This window comes from Astyanax mexicanus, chromosome 4, assembly GCF_023375975.1.
Source record: "Astyanax mexicanus isolate ESR-SI-001 chromosome 4, AstMex3_surface, whole genome shotgun sequence".
NCBI lineage: Eukaryota > Metazoa > Chordata > Actinopteri > Characiformes > Acestrorhamphidae > Astyanax > Astyanax mexicanus.
In genome coordinates this window covers 37,827,238-37,849,887 of record NC_064411.1, presented here as the reverse complement: position 1 = coordinate 37,849,887, position 22,650 = coordinate 37,827,238, and the positions used below count along the sequence as shown (strand labels likewise).

General features: G+C 39.8%; 1 protein-coding gene across 1 annotated transcript in view; it reads left to right on the top strand.

Annotated features, from left to right (window-relative positions):
- Positions 1-20,979, top strand: part of cdh7a (cadherin 7a) — a 142,973-nt gene extending 121,994 nt beyond the window's left edge. Inside the window, 1 exon segment of the mRNA XM_049478526.1 lies at positions 12,154-20,979. Within this exon segment, the coding sequence (XP_049334483.1) occupies positions 12,154-12,662 (509 nt within the window). The 3' untranslated portion in view covers positions 12,663-20,979.
- Positions 20,980-22,650: the final 1,671 nt, after the last annotated feature.

The following is a 22,650-nucleotide window of genomic DNA, read 5'->3' as shown; positions in this document are numbered from 1 at the left end:
AAGACTCTTGATTACAAGAAAACTACTATTTTTACAAACCGTCGCTGTCCAATGAAAAACAATTATCTCCAAAACAGCAACTTTACAGGAAAGAGAAAAAAACCTTGTAAACTTTCAATATAAGTCAATGAATTTTTTTATTTTATTTTAGTTCATTTTGAAGAGTTTCTACTGGTCCGTTCGTGTGGAGATAAGTGTTTTTCATAGGACAGCGACAAAATAGTGTAAAAGATACAACGATCTGTTGACTTTAAAAGTAATTTGCTTTTTGTGAGCCTGACCTTATATAGGTTTCCATGAGTGAGGCAACAGAGGAACCATTGGAAAAAAAGAGAATTTTACGATAGGGTTTAAAAATATTGAATTGCCAATACTGTAAAATGTGATAGCGCCACCTGCAGTTCCGAAGTGCAACCTTCCTGAAACTGTACCAAGACCTTAAAAAGGCAGTGTAGTGATGAAAGCCTCTGTAATGGAATCAAGAAGGCAATCAAAGCAATTCATCTGGAGATGACGAAAGTATCAACTTGCTATTGCTAGTTGTTAGCATTTAGCTGTGTAAGCATTAGTCACTTACACAACCATCCTGTCACCAAACTTATACTTGGCAACTCTCACATAGATTAGCTGAACTGTGTTTGTTTGAGCAGGGAATTTACCAAATTGTCTCCTACATTGATGACCTGGTGATTTTTAGTCCAGTAAAAATGTCAAGGTCCCTATCATATCCTATGAGGATCCAGCATACTCTTGCCTCAAACACCAATTTATTTCACATACAGTTTAGAGCCCTTGTAGGACTTTTGAAGGAGGTTTTGGAGGGCTGGTATCTGGCACAGTTAGGTACAGGTAAATACCTTGCTTAAACCTAGAAATTATCACATAACCGCAAACCTGGTTTGCCTGAGCAAGAAAAGGAAAAAACCTGGTGTAAACCAAAGAGGTTATAGTTAAGTCCACTAGCTAGCATAATTAGCAGGTAATGCTAAAAGCTAAGATGACTGTTGGGTACAGCTGACAATTGAACAACCAATTTACTGTATTTACTAATTTTTAAGCACTGAGCATGGTTGGTAGCTATGTAAATGACATTGTATACAGTTGTATAGCACATGGGGGGTTCGGAGGTCTTGGGGGGTGGTGTCTGGCACAGTTAGGTGTAGGTAAATACCTTGTTTAAACCTGGCAATTAACAAATAACCTTGAACCACAAAAAATGCTCAAAACTGATGACCTGCTGTAAACCAAAGAGGTTAAGGTTGGTGTGTGGCCAATTGTCTTAAAACCGATGAAAATCCAAGGTCTAGTTTATGATCCCAGTTCTTCCCTATAAGTGTATATCCAAATGAAGATCTAGCATACACTTGCCTCCATCGCTGTAAACACCAATTTATTTAGAGGATAATGCAGTAGCTCTTTGTTTCTAGACATGAAGTCCACTAGCTAGCATAATTAGCAGGTAATGCTAAAAGCTAAGATGACTGTTGGGTACAGCTGACAATTGAACAACCAATTTACTGTATTTACTAATTTTTAGGCACTTAGCATGGTTGGTAGCTATGTAAATGACATTGTATACAGTTGTTTAGCACATGGAGGTCTTGGAGGTCTTGGGGGGTGGTGTCTGGCACAGTTAGGTGTAGGTAAATACCTTGTTTAAACCTGGCAATTAACAATAACCTTGAACTACAAAAAATGCTCAGCACTGATGACCTGCTGTAAACCAAAGAGGTTAAGGTTGTTGTCTGGCTAATTGTGTTGAGACCGATACTAGACCAAAAATCCAAGATCTAGTTTACGATCCCAGTCCTTCCCTATAAGTGTATATCCGAATAAAGATCTGGCGTGAACTTGCCTCCATGGCTGTAAACACCAATTTATTTAGCGGATAATGCAGTAGCTCTGCGAGCTCAGTGGCAGACGGGTGCTGTAAACCACGGCCAGCTATAGTGCGGTCGTATAAATGTCCACAGGCAGACAGAGCATATCTCCGGCTGCATCTCCATTAGTGGCTGCTGCCCTGGGGTTAGAGCGGCCGGCACTGAACCTCGCGCAGGCAAGAAGGAGAGTGGCAGTGCATAATCTAGCGGGCGATGGCTCATTTTTACAGGGTCGATGAGGACGAGGCCCCCCGCAAAAAAAAGAAAAAAAAAAAATATCCCACTTGTTGTTTAATTGATTCTGCATGATGGATTGTTTTCTCAATCCAATTATGGCAAATTGGGGATAATGTTAAATTGATCCGCCGCTCCCCGCCGAACATCCATCTTGTGTCAGAGCCGCAGCAAAGCTGAATCACGTCTTTAAGTGGGAACGGTCAGTAACTGTACAGTCTGTGCAGAAAGTCTATATAACACCCGCCATAATCGCGTGACGGCAGGGCAGGGGCGAGGGGCAGGCGAAGCTACCCAGTTTGGCATTTGGTAAATGGTGAGAGAGTCTTTTTTTTTTTTTAAGCCAGAGTGCTTTAGTGAAGTAATGGACATTGATGGGGTGCAGGCTTGCATTTCCTTTAACGAGTTACGGAAAGAGGCAGGATTACGTTTCAAGGAAAGTATTTTATCTTAAAATTGTCTTTTTCAGTAAGGCTCTAACTACTTTAAAGAAATCAGAGGTTTGCATATGGGTCCATAAGTAATATATGGGATAGCTATCTAGAAGCTTTTTTGCTCTTCCCAGAAAATTGAAAATTTGCAAAACCTTTGAGCCATTGTAGATACTAAAAAGTTTTTTTTTTTTTTTTACGTTTTCACAAAGTGAACGCAGAGCAGAACAGCGGTTTATAACTCCTGGAGCTCTAAGAGACCTGCCGTCCTGCAGGCATATCCTTTAGTCGAAAGCTAGAACTCCTCAGTTCTGCTTGTCAAGCATTTCTAAAGGCAGTGGTTAGATGGATCAAGTGGGGTCAGATAGGGCTGGAGCTCAACTCTACAGGAAGACAGATTTCTGGGAGCACAGTTGCAGTGCTGCTACCCTTCATAAGAGGACCAGTTAACCTTAGAAAGGGCTTGTTAATGAGTTCTTTATACTGTATTTATATAATCAGATGCATTAGGAGCAGAGGAAACAAGACATTGGTGCTTAAGGTACTGATTTGAAACCCACTTCCATTGAGGATCCATAGATATCCAAGATTTCTAGCTTTTTTTATGGCATTGTCCTTTGTAGAACCAATACAATGGTCTGAAGATATTTTTGCACCACAAAGCTGAACCACTGAGGACCAAACTTTAAGCTTAAACCACAGCCTAAACTAATCAACCTAGACTTAAAAACTAAGACTTGATCCTGGTTGGAACACCAATGCAATTGTTAACCTTGGTGATCTTGGTCTTAAAAGTCCACTTTGTCATTCTGGACAAATCTGCAAGTTCAGATATGGAACACCTCGCTCTACTGTTTATATTCCCCAATGGTGACATTGATGATCTAAATAATCGTAACTGTTTTTCACCAAGATAATGCATGATCAATTGGAAACCAACAGAATTAAATATCCCTATAGGGTAGAAAGTAGTTCCCAACCCATGTTCTACACATATCGTTAGCTTGTTTGGTAGCCATTATTTGGATTGGTTCTGCTGCAGGGTTCTCTTTTGTTTGGTAGAAAATCTTTTGATTACATTTTTAAGCGAGTCTACAGTCAAGAAAAAATGGATCTTTGTCAGCGCAGCTTGAGAAACGGAAGATATGGTTGCACCTGGGGTTCTCTTATGATGAGGTTTCTACATTGTTTAATGTAGCTATGTGTGAGATTGTGGATTTGGCACAGTGTGCTTGAGGTATTGCTACATTCCAGGTCCATAAAAATTAATCTCAGGATTTTATTCCATCTCCCTGGATGGCTGTGTATGATTAGCTGAGCTGCAGCAGAGCCGTGCAGGCAGTTGGGGACAATATCCTGGGATGTATTTTTACTCTCTGAGGCTGAAGTACCCACATCTATCCTGGATGCATAACAAGAACCTCTTTTGCATGACAACCAGCGGAGAATGGTTAAACGTTTTAAGCTGTCTAAAGTCCTGTTTGGATGGGATTCATTATACAAAGGAAAACTGGGTAATGTATTTTTACTTCAGGACACAGAGTACCAGTCAAAAGTTTGGATACACATTCTCATTCACTTCACATAGTGAAATCATCCAGACTAAGAGGGAACACATAAGGAATCATGTTGTAACTTAAAAGTGTTCAACAAACCAGCAACACTCTGTGAAGAAGCATTTACGTGGCTCTCTAGCAAAACCACAGCAACCGCCTGGCAACACCACAGCATCTCTGATAAACGTATCCTGTGCAACAGAAGTAAGGCTTGCTCTTCCTTAACTGGGACAGTCCTGATGAGAGCCAGTTTCATCATAAACTTGAGAAAACTTTCTCATACATTTAAGGTCTTAAAATGTTTTGTATTGACTGCCCTTCATTTCTTAAAGTATTTTTTCTTTACTTAGTTGAGTAGTTTTTGTATAATATGGATTAGAACATTATTCAAATAGAGCTATTCACTGTATACCAACATCTCTCCTTCACAACTGATACTCTCTTAAAACAATTTAAGAGAGCAAGAAATTCAATTAATTATCTCTTGACAAGTTCAGCACAGCTGTTACCTAAAAGCCATTTTGCACTGTTTAACACTTTTTTATTTATTAAATAATTCCATATGTTTTTCTTTCATAGTTTTAATGACTTTATTATTAGGGATTATTAATCTACTATGCAGATTATTTTAAAAGTAATGAAACAACACTGAATTTAAGGAGTGTCCAAATATCTCGACTGGTGCTGTATGTAAATGTATGTAAAATTGATTAAAATTGATTCACACAGGATAAGAAATCTCAGTGTAAATGAGTGAGATGGGAGTAGCTACTTGATTTATGTACTGCTGTCAAATTTATTTTATGTATGAATTAACTTTTAGTTTTAGCATTAGCAGCTACTGTACATGTTCATAACATGAATGTAGGCTATTACATTTTTTAACTGGTACATATTAGCTTGTGTAAAGTTTTCTTATTCTTTGTCTTCTTAATTTAACTGTGGTACCATAAAACACTGTAAAAGGTTCACCATAAATTTCAACATGTCGAAGTGTCTGTGCTATCGACAATAAAAATGAATGCTCTTAGAGTGCACCTTTACTTGAGCAAATATTTATTTATCTTTTTAACAAATATTGTATTTTGTTCATTCGCACGTGATTATGATAAACTAAGGTTATTTTTACAGCTCGTTTTGCAGAATAGAAAATACACTGGAATATTAATGTTCATAAAAATGATTAATATAGCAAATTTCATTCGAACGTGACTAAAAACTCATCCAAATTTGATTTAACTCAATAATGAAGTGATACCATGATATTTACTGTTCTAATCCCGGAGCCAGTCTCTCAATCTCAGCCCCTCCCCAGTGGTTGTGGCTCTTGGGTGTGTGAGCAGCTTCCACAGTCTCCACACTTCCACAGTCTCTGGTTCTCTAAGCCTCTCTGGCCCTGGGACTCTACACCATGCCTAAGGATGAAGTATGAGTGTGCAGTGCCATATTTCACACTCTCGGTGGCAGGCCGATGGACGGATCATTAGATGTTTACTCCCCTTCCCACACACACACACACTCTCACACACTCACATACACACTCTCAGACCCTGCCTATCCCTCCCCTCTCACACTCTCTCTTTCTCTCTTCATTAGCTTCCCTCTAAACCCCCCCCATGCTAGGACATCCTGTAATCCTGCACTCAGGCAGATGTACCCCTGTGCTGTCTTTCAGCTTGGGAGAGAAATCCCTGTAGAACTGGATGGAGCGAGTCCTGAGGGACAACTGTTGTGCCTGCAGCGAGATAGATTTCCCAGTGGTGACATGCAGTAAATAAAGAAAGCTGAGGGACAGATGTCCACGTTTAAGAACACCCAGTGCAAGAAGTGCTATGGCATGTGTGAAACATACGTTTATAAGCTTTCTGTGGTCAAGGATGAAGGTATGGCGTCAAGGACAAGAGCAGAGTGGTGTCTAAAGTGTAGGAAACCTCATATATCCATCTATACTGAGACAGATTGACCATAAACCCACTGGAAATGGTGATATACTGTGTTTTCTACTACGATTCCATCTGTGATTTTGTATTTTAGATGTGACTGAAACAGATGCTTATATGGCATGAAATTGTTCTCTAATTTAATGGTGAATTATATAATAAAGGGTTACCCTTCTTGTGTAATTAGACTGAAATTCCATTTAGTGTAGATTTTAAAGGTGCCAGAAGCAATTAAATGTTATTTCTTCACGTACAGCTCTGAAAATAAAAAAGATACCACTTAAAAATTATGGTTTTCTTTAATTTTACCAAATTAAAAACCTCTAGAATATAATCAAGAGGAAGATGGATGATCACAATCCATCAAACCAAGCTGAACTGCTTGAATTTTTGCACCAGGAGTGGCATAAAGTTATCCAAAAGCAGTGTATAAGACTGGTGGAGGAGAACATGCCAAGATGCATGAAAACTGTGATTAAAAACCAGGGTTATTTCACCAAATATTCTGATTTCTGATCTCTTAAAACTTTATGAATATGAACTTTTTTGTTTTCTTTTCATTATTTCTGGTCTGAAAGCTCTGTATCATTTTTGTTATTTCAGCCATTTCGCATTTTCTGCAAATAAATGCGTTAAATTACAGTGTTTTTATTCGGAATTTGGAGAGAAATGTTGTCTGTAGTTTATAGAATAAAACAACAATGTTCATTTTACTCAAACATAAACCTATAAATAGCAAAATCAGAGAAACTGATTCAGAAACTGCAGTCCTTATTTTTTTCCAGAGCTGTATACACGATGCTTAATTGTGGTTGAACAAGTATTTGTACCACTTTGTTATTTTAAATGAAACACTGATTTGAGGGCTTATGGAAAAAAGGAGACTTTTAGGCATTACTGGATAATGTTGCTGTCCTCTTGTTGTGATAGCTGGTTAGCTTTTAGTTCTGTCCCTCATTGCAATAGGCTTTCTCAAATCTTACCGTTAAAAATAATTTGATACTTTCCTTTTGGCTGTGTGTTAGCTCTAGATTGGTTTAGCTAAGATAGTCCAGCTTCCAAGCTCTTTACGGAAATTTACAAAAAATTCCAGAATTCAGTATTTATTACAGTTAGTCGTTTCTGTGGTGTTGCTAAGTGGTTGATTTGGTGTTGGTAGACGTTTGCTGTTTGCTGTATTTTTTGGTGGTTGATGTAGTGTTGCCAGGTGGTTGCTGCCCTCTTAAAAGTGGTGTCTAAAAACTACTAAAAACGTCAATTTTATGAGAAACTTAACACTGCATTTCCATGTGGAAAGATTTGGAAGAAGTAGCGTTAAAAAATAAAGACAAATAGAAAAATAAGATTATGAACAACAGTAAGCTGGCTTTTCCAAGCTAACTTAAAACAAGTTGTTTATTCAGCTAGCTTCAGCTTTAAGGCTATTGTAAATCTACGTTCATTGAATACATGGTATTGGAGGTTCCGTTTGGCAGATACTGACACATAAAAAAGGTTTGTTTCTTGTAGCAACCCATGTTCTAATATAATGCAATCTAAAGGTGATGAGCTGCTCTCCAGTATCAACAACACCGTATTGTCTTGAAGTTGCTGATGAATGTTATTATCTAATTATGTTATTATGTCATGCATTAGTTTTGACTAAGGCTTTCTCTAGTTACATTTTTTGGGTATATTTAGAGTCAGAAGCCACAGGACATCCTTTTTTTTTAGAAAAGAAACAAATATGGCAGCCAGTTAAAGAGCTAGCCTACCATTATAAGGTATGTTTTTTTTTTTTTTTCTGGATGTCCAGCTGTATTGACTTGGAATTTTTTAGCAGGGTCATTTTCGCTTTAGGTTATTTCCCCTTTATATTTTTTAAATAAACACCATGTATTTATACGAAGTCAAACTGTTATTTGTTGATAGATTTCGGATTTTGAATTCAGACCATTTTTCATTTTTTTTTTTATCATGCCACTTTCTTTTAAAGGATAAAAAGAGTCGTTGAGGTTCACGATTTGTCAGTCATATTACACCTAAGCCAAGTTTTGCGATTGTAGTTTGATCTTGCAGGGACATTTTTAAAAGGTGTATTATTTTTCCCAAAGCAGTAAAGGTTCACCTTTTAGCATCGTTTTTTTCAAATATTTAATAGCTGTGCTTGTTTAAAGTCAGCACTAAAAAAAAGAGAATAAAAAAGTGAACTTATCTTTTTTCTGTTCTTTGCCGTCGCACCCTCCCACTGTTATAATATAGATTTTTTTTTTTATGGTGTGAAGATATTAGCATGGGCTGCTGTTTATCATTACGGATAGTGTGTGTGTGTGTGTGTGTGTGTGTGTGTGTGTGTGTGTGTGTGTGTGTGTGTGTGACCCGCACTTTGGGGACGGCGCGGGAGTGGGGGGGTGGGTGTGTTTTTTTTGACTGATGTATAATCCTGCCTTATTTCGCAGATACAGTAGGCATATGCCGGACTCATAAAACAGGATTTAGTGCTGGCCGGCGCGGGCTAAGCCGTCCGTGGGAGAGTGGGGGAAGGCAGGGTGACCGCTGGAGCCTCATATTTACAGCATATTTCCGCCTCTAAATCTCAGCGTTACTGCGTGTGTGTGTCTGTGTGTGTGTGTGTGTGTTTATCTCGCCGCTGGTTTAACTAAGCGCGAGCATGACAGTACAGAGAGTGAGGAGACACAGGGGCCTGGGTGGGCTTAAATCTCTACAGGACTTACTCTGAGCTGGACAGGTTTAAGTGTGTATGTGTCTGGGTGTGTGTTTATTTATGAGGACGATTGGTTCCCAGATGAAGCTTTTAAAGAAATATGTTCTTTAAAGCAACAGTACGTAAGTTTGGGGGATTTGGGGACCTCTCTGGTGAGAAGGTGTAATTGCACAGAGCATTTGGAAAAGTTCCTTTAATGTACGTTAATCTAAATATCCAAATGCATATACTTGCCTTATATTTGGGGCGAGTGTTGCATGTGCCAACACCCCGGATACTGAGTATATTATAGGAATCGGCTTAAGCCACATGTGCAACACCCTGTTTGCTGAGTATAATATAATATAGTAATCGGCTGAAGCCACATGTGCAACACTCTGGTTGTTGAGTATAGTATAGTGTAGGAATCAGCTCAAGCCACATGTGCAACATCCTGGTTGCTGAGTATAATATAATATAGTAATCGGCTAAAGCCACATGTGCAACACCCTGATTGCTGAGTATAATATAATGTGGGAATCGGCTGAAGCCACATGTGCAACATCCTGGTTGCTGAGTATAATATGATATAGTAATCGGCTCAAGCCACATATGCAACATTCTGGATGCTGAGTATATATAATAAAGGAATCGGCTCAAGCCACTTTTTAAACATTCTGGATGCTGAGTATAATATAATAAAGGAATCGGCTGAAGCCACATGTGCAACATCCTGGTTGCTGAGTATAATATAATATAGTAATCGGCTGAAGCCACATGTGCAACATCCTGGTTGCTGAGTATAATATAATATAGTAATCGGCTGAAGCCACATGTGCAACATCCTGGTTGTTGAGTATAGTATAGTGTAGGAATCAGCTCAAGCCACATGTGCAACATCCTGGTTGCTGAGTATAATATAGAAACACTCTTATATTAAATACTGGCACAAAATGTAAAGAGCAGTTACGCCCAACAAACCTTGCAGGACACTGATTCCATTATGTAGAATATTTTGTTCCCTCCAAAAGGCTCCCAGTCTCACAACCCTCCCAATTTCAAAGAAAATCTTAAGAACTGCTGCTTTAAGTGTTACTTTAATAAGGATGGGGAGCATAATAGGTTTCACTATTGTTACTGTCAACAAACCTGTATCAGTATCATACAAAACTTTTACTAAGTAGACTTATACACTGATATGCCAAAAGTCATGGGACTGCAGTATGCAAATTTCGATTACAATCACCCAAACTTGTATATGTTGTTAGGAAGTATCTTGATTGAATGATAACACCCCTTTCGTGTCCCCCATAGTTGAAAAATTGTCAATAAGTGCCTACTATGTAGCTTCAAGATCAGGAAATCTTGATATTGTATATTGTGTCTTAATGCCTTCCAGTAGAAAAGGACGACGTTATGAAACGTTCAACAGTTTATATGTGCTGAAAAATAATATTTTAATAAAGAAAACAAATAGTCAAATAGTTTTTTTTTTCAGTCAAATCCAGCTATTTATTTCAAGGTAGACACTTGCACCGAGTATTAAAGCTAAAAATACCCAAGGATTAGCACAGAGCTGCTTTGTGCTAACAGGCACTGTCTCTTCGTGTATCTGTGCAGGAGGGAGGGGAGGGTAAGTGCACAGTAGTCGACCGTAATTGACTAAAGCATGTAATAAGGTGATTAAATCAGATAAATCTAACTCCGTAACAGGCTCTGTCCCTGCACTCCCCGTGATAAAACACCTCTTACTCCAGATCTGTCAGCGGCGCCGCTAAAGGCGCTACAGCCCAATCTGATGAATATATTGATAAAGCTAATGTACCTGATCTGGCTTAATTGAACTGCAGAGATAATACCAGTTATCTTGTGGGCGCTACACAACATTCCAGCTCAGAAATAATAGAAATGCTCTCTGGTGCAGCGTGTAATGGGGAGCTTTCTTTGGTGCAGTGTCATAAATATGGCGGAGATACCATCTCCCCTTGCGTTCGCTGATTTCGCACCAACTTCCAGTTTTATCTTTTTATATATTTATTAATTTGTTATTTATCTGGAGTCGTAAGTGTTCCGCTGTGTCTGAGGCAAGATTCGATTTTAAAAGGTTCAAAGGCTAAAAGGCTCCCAGTTGCAAATATTTAATGAAGTTTTTAACAGTAACAGTCTGGTGTGAAGGTTTTTTTTTATTGCGTGAATCAGTTGTGCGTAGGCCTGCAGCTGGCTTTCATCATTAGTCTCTTCTGACAGAATTGTATATAAACTCCAATGGTTCCTTTCTGTTGCGTATTATTTGCCCTTTCAAAAACAAACATAGGACTGTACAAAGACTTAGAAACACTTTACACCCTGTGGAAGGCGTGCTGCAATGCATTTTGCTATCTCACATCACCTCAACAGTCTATTTTCACTCCCTTCGCCGTTAAAGTGCCATCACATGGGTGTGGTGGTATAGAAGTTAGGTGTGTTCAGGTCATTTTCTGGCTTATTGCTATTTTAGTGGCAGAAAACACAGGTGCACCTTTGCCTGAATAAAACCCCAACAACAGTCAACTATCAGAGTTCTTTCCTATAGGTGTATCCCCGCTTATTAAACACACACACAGGGACGCGCTGCAGAGCTCAAACCCGACTTTTAGCTCAACAATAAACAGAATACAGAATAAAATAACATTGCTGTTCCCTTAAATATGCTGATGGCACACAGGTCAGTATCATCTGCTGAGACACACAAAGCACTGCACTGTTAAGATACCAACGCGCCAAAGTCAGAGCTCACCTGCCTCTTAAAGGGAATGGGAAGCAACACACTGATTAATTTATTTCATGTCACACACCTAAAACACATTGATGAACAGAATTTGTGCCCTTACGATACCAAAGACACACAGACATGCCCTAAACCAGTACACTATCCATAGCTAAAATAGGACCCTAGGTGTGAAACAACAAAATTGAAATATATTATATTAAAAAGGGTTCAGAGTGGGCAGGTGGACTAAGGCACTGCCAATACAGGCCGAGGTTTGCAGGTTTGAATCCTGGATCAGGCTGCTTGGCATCAGCAGCCAGAGTCCAAGACAGCCCAATTGGTTTGCTCCCTCAAGGGTAGGTAGATGGCACTTCTAGTGTTATATTATTGGTCAGTACAGGCGTCTGCTGTCGGATGATTAGTGGCAGTTGGAAAATTGTCAGTGGCTGTATCGTGTACTGTATCAGCGGTGTCTTCTCCATCCAAGTGTTGGGAAAATTTGGGGGGAAGAGCAATAATTGGCTTTGCAAATTGGGGAGAATCTTTTTTTAAATGAATGACAAGAAAAAATTAACTTTTCTATGAAGGTTTCTAAAACTTCAGGTTCATTTGCAGGGTCATTTCAAGAAAGCAGTGCCTTTAATCTCGTTAACATTGTGTTTTTCTTCGTTTCTCCGCAGTGTTGGTGCTCTTGATTGTGACGGTACGGAAGAGGAAGAAGGAGCCACTTATCCTGGATGAAGACCGTGACGTACGCGAGAACATCGTGCGCTACGATGACGAGGGCGGTGGCGAGGAGGACACCGAGGCCTTTGACATGGTTGCCCTGCGCAACCTCAACGTGGCCAGAGACAGCAAGGCCCGGCGGGACGTCACGCCCGAGGTGCCCACGCTGTACTGCTCACGCCCGCCACCGTACAAGATCACCCCCGACAACGGCATCTTCCGGGATTTTATATGGGACCGGCTGAAGAACGCCGACGTCGATCCCTCGGCGCCGCCGTACGACTCCCTGCAGACGTACGCCTTCGAGGGCAGCGGCTCGGTGGCCGAGTCCCTCAGCTCGCTGGAGTCGCTCAGCACGGACTCGGAGCAGAGCTACGACTACCTGAGCGACTGGGGGCCGCGCTTCAAGAAGCTGGCTGACCTCTACGGGCACAGCGACAGCAGCAATATCTTCTCCTCCTAGCCGCGGATTTGCATCCGCTCAGTCGTCCGCTCAGTCAAGGACTTGATGGAAATGAACAATCGTATTTGAGAGAGTGCCAATGACTCACTGATACTTGAAAGAGGTGGGTGGGAGGACAAAATATGGAGCAATTCTGTGTGTGGGAGAAGATATCCTGGCATCGATTATCAGCCGAGACACGGTTGTACAAAATAAAAGAAGAAAAAAAAACGAACACAACGTCAAAAACAAGAGACGCCGCGGTGTTGCCGTGGCCTGGTGCGATAAGATCCTCTGAGGACAAGCTCTAGGATTCTAGTGTCCTTCAATGCACTTGGAATTTCGAACCACAACGTGATGCCAAGCCTGGACTTAGGATGTGGTTGTCAAGACTAAAGAAAGGATCTCACGGACGAGTGAGAAGAACGGGCCCCCTGCCGCCGTGTCCGGGAATACGGTTGCAGTCGCAGTTTTGGTTCTTTTCTGCAGAGACGTTGGGAGGCGTTCTGCCTTCACGGCGATTAATCAAAACCCCCGAGTAGTCCCGATGCCCTGTACCAGTGTTCTCTGATCGATATCTGTATGTTTCTGTTTTGTCAAACATTTATATGACTCACAGGTTCTTCGGGAAACAGAAAAAAGAAAAATCGATACGAATCGAGCAGCCAAGAACACTGACACACTCTTTTGTTTTTGTTTTTCTCTGAGAAACAACAAAATAAAGGGAAAGGAAAACTCCAGACAGATTTTTTTCCAGACATATTGCCTTGTGAGGTCCTGCAAATGTTGTATAAAGTATCTTTTCTGCATAGCCTCACGTCCAAGAGCTTAGTTGGCGTACAGCTTAGTTGTTTTCTTTTGTTTTTATGTATCAAATGAAGCCTTGACCATCGTTCAATCTTTAGCTTCTCAAAGCGATTCTCAAATCCAAGTTCTTGAACATAGAACATGGAAACCAGAATAGGAAAAATTAACCCCCCCAACTGTTTTCTTTGAGTGTTTTAGGTGTTTTATTCTATTTCTTTTTCTTTTGGAGCAAATTCTCTTCAAGAGGAACTAGTTCTCTCTCGTTCGCTTCCTGTCTCCTTGTATATGGGGAGAACGTAGAAGCAGCCAATAGATGGAGGAGGCCTTGTTGGATTAAACCCATTTATCTCCTTCACTGGCTTCTGGCTCCAGAAACAAATGTGTTTGTAGTGTCAGGTTCTGCCTCGTGTGCTGAGAACTGGCTGCTGACTGTAGGAGCAGGAATTGGTTGGGAGCTGTTTTTTTGTTTTTTTTTTTTTTTAATGAAAAGTCCAGACTGGACAGTTTGTAGGGATTGAAGGCACCTTAGACTGGGTTCCTTCAGAGAACGAGAATGACGAGAACGACGAGGCGACGCCTCTAGGCTTAATGATTCTAGACTTCACGCAATTCATGTCAATCCGCAGAGTGAACACCACATGTATTTTACAGCTGTTTTCACTTTGAATACTTAACCCTTAAAAGTCTGAGACTGATAGACTATAGTACTGTAATTTTTCTAAGCGATTTAAATAGAATTACACCATTAATCACATCGATGTTCTGTTTTACATGTTAACCCCTTAATGTTCTGCTCAACGCTTTGCTACAGCACATTTTGAGTCACTATATTTTATTAAAGAGACCTCAACCTGAGTGTGTTATCTCTAACAATCGGCCACTAGAGATTCCATTAGAGGGCGCTGTGTCTGTCAGTTGTCATTCGCCTTTTTAGTTTTTACCCATAAATCACATCAATCACACATGAGGACTGTTTTGGGTTTTGGGTGGATTTTTTTTATGGCAAACTATAATTTATTTGGATATTATAGTTTCTGATGTTTTGATGAATGGAATTATGTAATATGTTGTACCAAATTCACTTTATTTATTTATTTTTTCATAGTATGGGTTCGTGTTCTGATTTTACATTCACATTGTGATATCTCACCAATTTTCAATAGAGGTGACTATTTTAAAAACTGGGGTCTTTAAATACAAAAAAAAAAAAAAACACTATATTAACACAATATTTTTTGGGAATTTCTCAAAAAAAAAAAATTATAATACAAAATCAGAAAGATGTATTCCAGCACTTTTTTTTATTGGGGAGGACGTTAAAGGGTTAATACGTGAACAAAAGAAGGTAAATATTTCTCCTGTATGAACAACCTACCCCATGTTTTTGTTATTTTTTTGGGAATTTCTCAAAAAAAGCGAACAATACGAAATCAGAAAGATATTTAAGCACTTTTATTTTTTGTTGGGGAGGACCTTAAAGGGTTAATACACAAAAATAGGAAGTAAATATTTCTCCTGTTACAGCAAATGAACTACCAACCCCATGCTTTTGTTTTTTGGGGGAATTTCTGCAAAAAAAAAAAGAATTATAATACAAAATCAGAAAGATATTCAAGCACTTTTTTTGGGGGGAAGACATTAAAGGGTTAATACACAAAAATAGGAAGTAAATATTTCTCCTGTTACAGCAAATGAACAACCTACCCCATGCTTTTCTTTTTTTTGGAGGGGAATTTCTCCAAAAAAAAAAACGAACAATACGAAATCTGAAAGATATTTCAGCACTTTTTTTTATTGGGGGAGGGCATTAAAGGGTTAATACACAAAAATAGGAAGCAAATATTTCTCCTGTTACAGGAGCAAATGAACAACCTACCCCATGCTTCTGTTTTTTTTTTATCGCCATTGGCAACTGAGGGTTATTGACTTCTAAGGGTTAACTCTAAGTGAAGAACGGTGAGATTGCTTTTAGACATACTTCATATACAGCATCATTGCACTCTACATTTTTTTTTTGTTTTTTTTTTTGTTGTTGTTGTACAGATGGTAAAAAGTGAAAATAGAACACACACAAACACACACACACACTTTCGTATTCGTTCCTGTGCCAGTCTTCTTTTTTGGCTCTTCGTTTCTGGTCAGCAGACCGTGTCCGTGTCTCTGACCGGCGCTGAATGGCGCGTGTAGTAAATAGGTGGTGTGTTTTGTGTTTGCGGTGCAGCATGAGCAGACAGATGATCAGTAATCAGGGCTTTGGCGTCGGCGGGAGAGAGCGAGCGTGCGAGTGAGAGAGTGAGCGAGCGCTGCGCTCGGCTTTGATGAACGGCGTGAGCCACGTCGGAGCGTTTAAAAGGCCTCCGCTAAATTAGCCTCGGAGAGCGGTGACTGATGACTCTGTTGTCTCGGGGAGAATAAACATACATCCAGAAATACGAGCACACGTCCGTGAACGGCCAGACGGGATGGGCGATGCCCCCGCGAGCGCGGTGGAGAGCTCGGTCTATAAATCGTCCGTCGCTGTGAAGTAGAGCCAGGTTAGAACCGCGGCCCCAGTTATAGAAGAAGGTGTTCTGCAGTGGACAGCACATTTAGGGTGCTTTCACACCTGAAAGTCCAGACCGTGGTCCGAACCAAGATTCCTGTGTTTTCTACATTGTAGTTTTCACACTGCAGTTTAGGGAGCGCACCAAAGACCTTTGTGTGATACTCCTACGTCCTTTCATCATCACTTACGTATCGATGCGTTTTCCTTAACTTGATGCTGATTGGTTTTAGAAGGACATGCGTCTGACATTGGCGTGTTGACAATTCAGCATTTGGTTCATTCGGCGGGAAGCCTTTCCAGGATAAGGATAAAATGAATGAACAGATTAATTTCGTATCAATAGTTGTGCTGCTATTGTAGTTTTTATACCAGCAGCAGCAACTTCAGGCACTTTTCACATGTTCATCACACCAAATTTCAATTAAACATTTCGTCTCCTCCTCGCCCCATGTGCTTCCACGGCTCATTTTTCTTCTGCTGCTGCCGTTGGCTGTTGAGGAACGCCTGCTCAGCTTCCTGTAATTGGTCCGAAATTTCAAACCATATAGAAAAGCGCTTTCACACTGCAGGTGAGACCACCTCTCTTGGTTGGACCAAAATCTGGTCCTATGGTCCGGACCGAAGTTTGCGGCCCCTTTCACACCTGCTACTTTGGTTCGGACCAAACTGAAAAGTCCAAAAGTCCGGACCAAACGAGGCAGGTGTGAAAGCACCCTTACACAGTCTTTTTTTGATTGAGTACAAACAGTTTGTACTGTTTTCCATAACAGTCAGCAGCGTTTCTAGACCATTTCCAGTGGGGGGGTAGGGGGCTTCAGACAGTGGGAAGGGCAGTCTAGGGCCAGTGGTTGTGTTAGAGGGGCTGATCACCTTCCTTGATCAGCTTATACACTGTAAACCCATGCGTTGTTTGAACTATATCATTCAACATTTTTATTTAGACAGTTTTCAATTCAAATTTCACAATTAAACAATTAAACTTTTCAAATATTCACGTTTCAATGTTTTTACTATGATTTTAAATGTTATTTATCCCAGTTTTTTTTTCAGTTTCATATTAAATTTATTTTACATCAGCCGTCTTCTATGGTGTTTCCATGTATGTTTTCTCACCAACAGAATGCTTACAGGTTATGTTCTCATTTTTCACACAAACAGACTCATATTTCAACAAAAATCTAAAACTCTTTCTCTGTTTCTCATAACATGTACGTCAACTGTCTTCTTGCAACAAATTGGTGTCATGATGTAGGGTGCATCTTTTTCATCCAGTGCCAGATCACCATTGGTCAGTTTGACAGCCCAGCGTTACGTTAATAAGGTCCTGAAACCAGTGGCCTTACCTTTTCTGAACGTACCTTTTCTGGTGCTCTATTCCAACAGGACAATGCTCCCCCAAATACTGCTGCTAGTATCAGTCTAAATTTTGAATAATTCATAACTTTGCCTTTCAACACTAACTGTTCTCTAAAGATGAGTGTATGTGTACTCTTTAAACATTTATTATAATCATATCATGCGATTACTTTCAGTCTGTAAAGGAGCTTTTTGAGGCTTTAAGCTCTTGAATCCGTGTTTGGATCCATTCACCATCACTGTTAGTGAACAGCGCTTTTCACATCCAACCACATCTAGCCTGATTCAGCCACTCAGAATGACTTTGTTTACATCTCAGCAATGTAATTAGAAAAATCAATGTAATTCCCGGGTTCAGAGGAAGAGCTATGAGTAGTGTTCTGTGTAGCTCTTAAATAGTCCCTGGTATGATTATGTAAAGACTCTTTTTTTTTTTGCACTGTATGATTAATGAAGGCACTTCTGCCCTGTTATGATGCATGCTTGTGTTTTTAAGCCACACTTTTCTTTTTTTTTTTTTTTTTTTTTTTTGCTAATGGATTTTCCATATGACCCCAACGGTAATTTAGTCATTTGGTCTCTGAAGCAAAGGTAATGAAGATTGAGAACACTGTGATCATTAGAGAGGGGCTGTTATCTGGAAAGCAAATGTAATTATTTGTTAACTGGCTCGCTAAATGAAAACTAAAAGGGCAATAGAAATCTCGTTTGACTTAGCACTAAGTAATAATAAATAGCATTTTAATTAAGCGGATAAGCAGCAAGTCGCTGGGCTAAACAGATAACGGCGGGCGGCGGGGCCACGCATCGCATCAGCGCTGCACATGAGCCACTCCAGCCATAAATCACCACGACCAGAAATCAATACTATTTTTTTACATTTAAGCATAATCATAATTTTTGTTTACCGCACTGCCCGCTGGCTTTAACTGGCAAAAAAAAAAATCGTAAATGTACTCCACTCAGTAATGATTAAAGACATGACGTAAAGTAATAATGCAGTTCAGATCTGGGCATAGTTGAGTAATGAGAGTTCCGTACAATGAAGCGGTAAATTGTAAAGCTCAAATGCAGTGTTGTTGTAAAAAAAAAAACAACAGATATAGAATATATCTATATATATGAACAGTCCTAACTTATTAACTAGCATCACTAGCATCGTAACCCTTTTGCTCAGATCCATTTCATGCAGGTCTCTTTTTTATATATATATATATATATATATATATATATATATATATAATTTTATTTACATTTTTATCCCATTTTCTCCCAATTTACACAGTCAGTTATCCAATCCACTTATCTCCCCTATCACTGGTAATGCCCAAACACCAGGAGAATGAAGCCTAGCACATGCCTCCTCTTCTAATACATGTGAAGTCAGCCACCGCCTCTTTTTAAACTGCTGCTGATGCAGCATTGTCCAGTAGCATCACAGCTCACTCGGAGGAAAGCGCAGCGACTCGGTTCTGATACAAGAGCTCACAGACACATTGTGTTGATCGACATCACCCTTTGAATTGATGTGGGGAGGGAGCGCCATCTACCGACCCAGAGAGAGCAAGGCCAATTGTGCTCTCTCAGGGCTCCGGCAGCTGATGGCAAGCTACATGAACAGGATTCGAAACAGCCATCTCCTGAAAATAGTGGCAGCTCCTTAGCCCGCTGTGCTACTCTAAGGCTCATCGGATTTCTTTTTTAACATTGATTATTACCACGATTTTTATGCCCCCAAATTGACATACACACAGTGCATATATTATATATGTTGAATTTTATATTGAAAATTAAAAGTCCAAACAAAGGATTAAATTTGTATACATTTAGCCCACTTTGGCTTAAGTAAGAAAGCTAAATAACTTTGTTCCATCCTGTCGTCTTCATCAGCTATGGGGGCTGCTTCTCTCTAGACTTGACAATGATTGGTTTGTAGAATGTTGTCATTTTAGAGAGTTACCTGTTCAGGTGTTGTACTCAATTTGACTCCCTGCCATAATCTGACTCCCTTTGGAGTGCAGGTGTATCACAAGCCAGAATAAGTGTAAGAATAATCAGATTGAATTCTTTCTGATTGTTTTTATTTCTCTTTTCTGTAATAAATAAGTATTAGTCTACAGTAACAGTAGATATAGGAGTCTCAATGGTAAGCAATTGCACCCATACTGTTCTGTCAAGCGCATGAACATGGAAGGATTCAGATATCATACAGTATCAGCACAGCACCACTGCTTTTTCTTCTTCTATTGTTTAGGGAGTGATGATAGACTGATTAATCCCTAATCGGAACTGAACCATTCAAAATAGTGTTTTTTACATTGCAAATGTCAGAACTGGATCATTAAACAGTTAATCTGGACCAAGACTGCCTGTTTGATTGGACCAAACTTTGGTCTGTGGTTTCCAGCACATTGTACACCCGCTATTTGGGTTTGGACAAAAAAAAAATGTCAGAAAAAAAGCAAAATATACAAAAAAAAAAACACACATACCTGAAATTCTGTATGAGCTGTATGAGCTAAAGATAAAGTAAAGTAAACACATGCCAATCAGAGTAGAGCTTATTAGATCATATCCTAACCCACCATTAAAGAAGAAAACAGCTGGTTTAATTCTAGGGCCAAATAACAGGGTTGTAAATGGGTGTGTAAAACGACATCTCTTTTTTAACCTCAATTTCAAAAATCACAAAGCCCTAGACATTCATCCATCCATCCATCCATCTGTCCATCCATCCATCTGTCCATTGTTCTTTTCTCATACTTATTGGTCAGAGTTGTGCCTAGATAATGGTGCCCATGTGGGGCACAACCCATCAGGACCTGTGATTGGACCAGGATGGGTTAAAAACGGACCCCATCTGGGTGATAGACAGCACTAGATGGTGTTTGGATCATATAAGCCTCACATAAGCCTGTTGGCTGGAGGCTTATTACATGATCATCATACAGCATTAAGTATGCCACACAAGGCATCATACTGTTAATGCATTATTTAAAATGCATTATAAATACAGGACGTGTTACTGAAGTGTTACTGAAGTTTGAATTCAGTTTTAGCTCTAGCGTTTCTAGCTTCTCTAACTTTTCTACATCTCTACTAAAAGAAGAATTAGCAAGACCTGTACACAACGGTGCTGTTTTCCCCCCAATAAAAATAAGAGTTTTCTTCAGAGCAGGTCGCTGAAAACCCAAAACACACATTAACCACTATTGCTGGTGCCAGTGCAGAATTGATTGCGAGCGGTGGCTCTGTTTACTTTGCAAATTGCTTTGTATCTGCTGTTTATTTAGTGTCGCCGTGTATTTTACAAATGCCTCATTACTCTTTTTCACATAGCCACAACGTCAGCTCCGAGAGCTTCGCGAGTGGCCTTTCCTGCCCGAAACTGAGGAGAACAGCGTCCCGGTTACATGCAGAAACACCCGTCCGTGTCTAGCCGACAATCAGCAACACCCCTCCCCCCTCCCAACAATAAATAAATCTCATGCTTTGGTCTCATTGAGTTTGTACATAATGTTCGGAGACGGAAGCCTCTCCGCTTTTGTAAAGGGAATTTCTGTTGACTCTCTCGACCTACAGGTCTCATGTATGATTTTCGAATAAAGTAAAACCTTTGTTTCAATGATATCATCGTTTTTATGGATTTTTTTATGGCTGTGTGTGTTTGGAGTGGTGGAGTGTGGGATGTGCGTGAGGGTTACTGTATATTTGATGATTGTACAGTGTAAAATAAGGAAAGACGATTAATGAGCAATAGAGATACAAGAGATACTTATCCAATGATACCAATCCCAATTCATCCCTCGGCCCTATAACTTAGCCCTACCCCTCTGCTTTGAGCGTTCATGCTTTGGGGTAGGGTGTCCCAATTCATGTTGGGCTGGAGAGGGAGGGCAAAATGTTACTTCAAACTGAGATTTTTCAGAAGCATACTCCGAATGGAAGGCTTTGAAAATCACTGGCAAGATGGACGAGGCACAAGCAACCAAAGAAACCCACAAATAAGAGTATTTTCCTAGTTAAAAATGACAATAATCACTATTTTACCATAGTTTAATGCAGTGTTTATTAAACTTTCTCGAGCCACGGCAAATTTTTCACATCTTTCACATTTTTCACAATCCAACGGCACACCACCAACCAAAAATGTTGTAAAATGACACTTTTTAGCCTAATTATGACAGTATGGTAACTTAATTCATCTAAACTCACTAAGTATATTAATGAGTGATATCACTTTTCAAGCTATGAACAAAATAGTCCGTCTACTTGTTTTGAAGCATCAGATGTTTCGTTTGGAGATGGCATTTAAACTTACTTGGAACCATGGCAGTGTTAGCTAGCTTTTCACCAAACATCAAGCACAATGAAGTTGGTGTGGCCGCATCCCTGGCTGTACTGCCTCCTGTTCATCATCTTTGCTTTCTTTTGACATACTGGAGCCTTCAATTGGGTCTGGATTTTGTACCAGGCCCTGTTCAGAGTTTGCATTATTCCTTTTCAAAAACTTCTCCATCACTGTCCTCCTGTTTCGTTCATCCTGCTTCAGAATATTAAGGCTATCTGCTGCCCCTACTGACACAAAAGAAAATACGTTTCTTCCAAATAATGAGCAATTAAGAAAATTGGATCATTTTACATGGCACACCTTACAATATCACAATAGTGGTTGAAAAACACTGGTTTAATGTATACTTTCACTGTTTTATGGCCACTTTCTTCATAACAAGCATAAACTAGCTCGCTAGTAGTTCATCTCAGTTGCTAGCTAGCTAACTTACTTTCCTGTTCCACCTTAAATGATGCAAAACACAGCAGAGGCTTCAGCATTTAAGGTGAAACGTAAAAATAAAATAAAATAAAAGTTAGCACTATGGAAAGGCCAGTTAATGAAAATTTCACAACCTAATAAATACTCTGATCCCTTGCTCCTTAAAACAAATCCCAACAATCAGCAGCCATGGACTCCTCTAAGCAGCTGCCTAGCACTCTGAAAATGATAGAGAAGGGTACAAATAAAGGATGGTGGTGGCCAAGTTGAAACCTGGAGGACCATAAGAAAGTGAAAAATGATCTGACATACTGTATGTATAGGATTCTAGAAAGGCACATTAAGACCCCAGTCTGGCTGCAAATACAGACCATCAGAAAAAAATAGCAGACACTGGAATCGTGGTGCACTACTCTACTGTGCAGCAACATCTGCACAAATATTAGCTACAGTACATTAATCAGAAGAAAAACAGAGATTTCAAAAGAGTGTTCAAAAGAATATGTTGCTGAATATGAAAACATGGA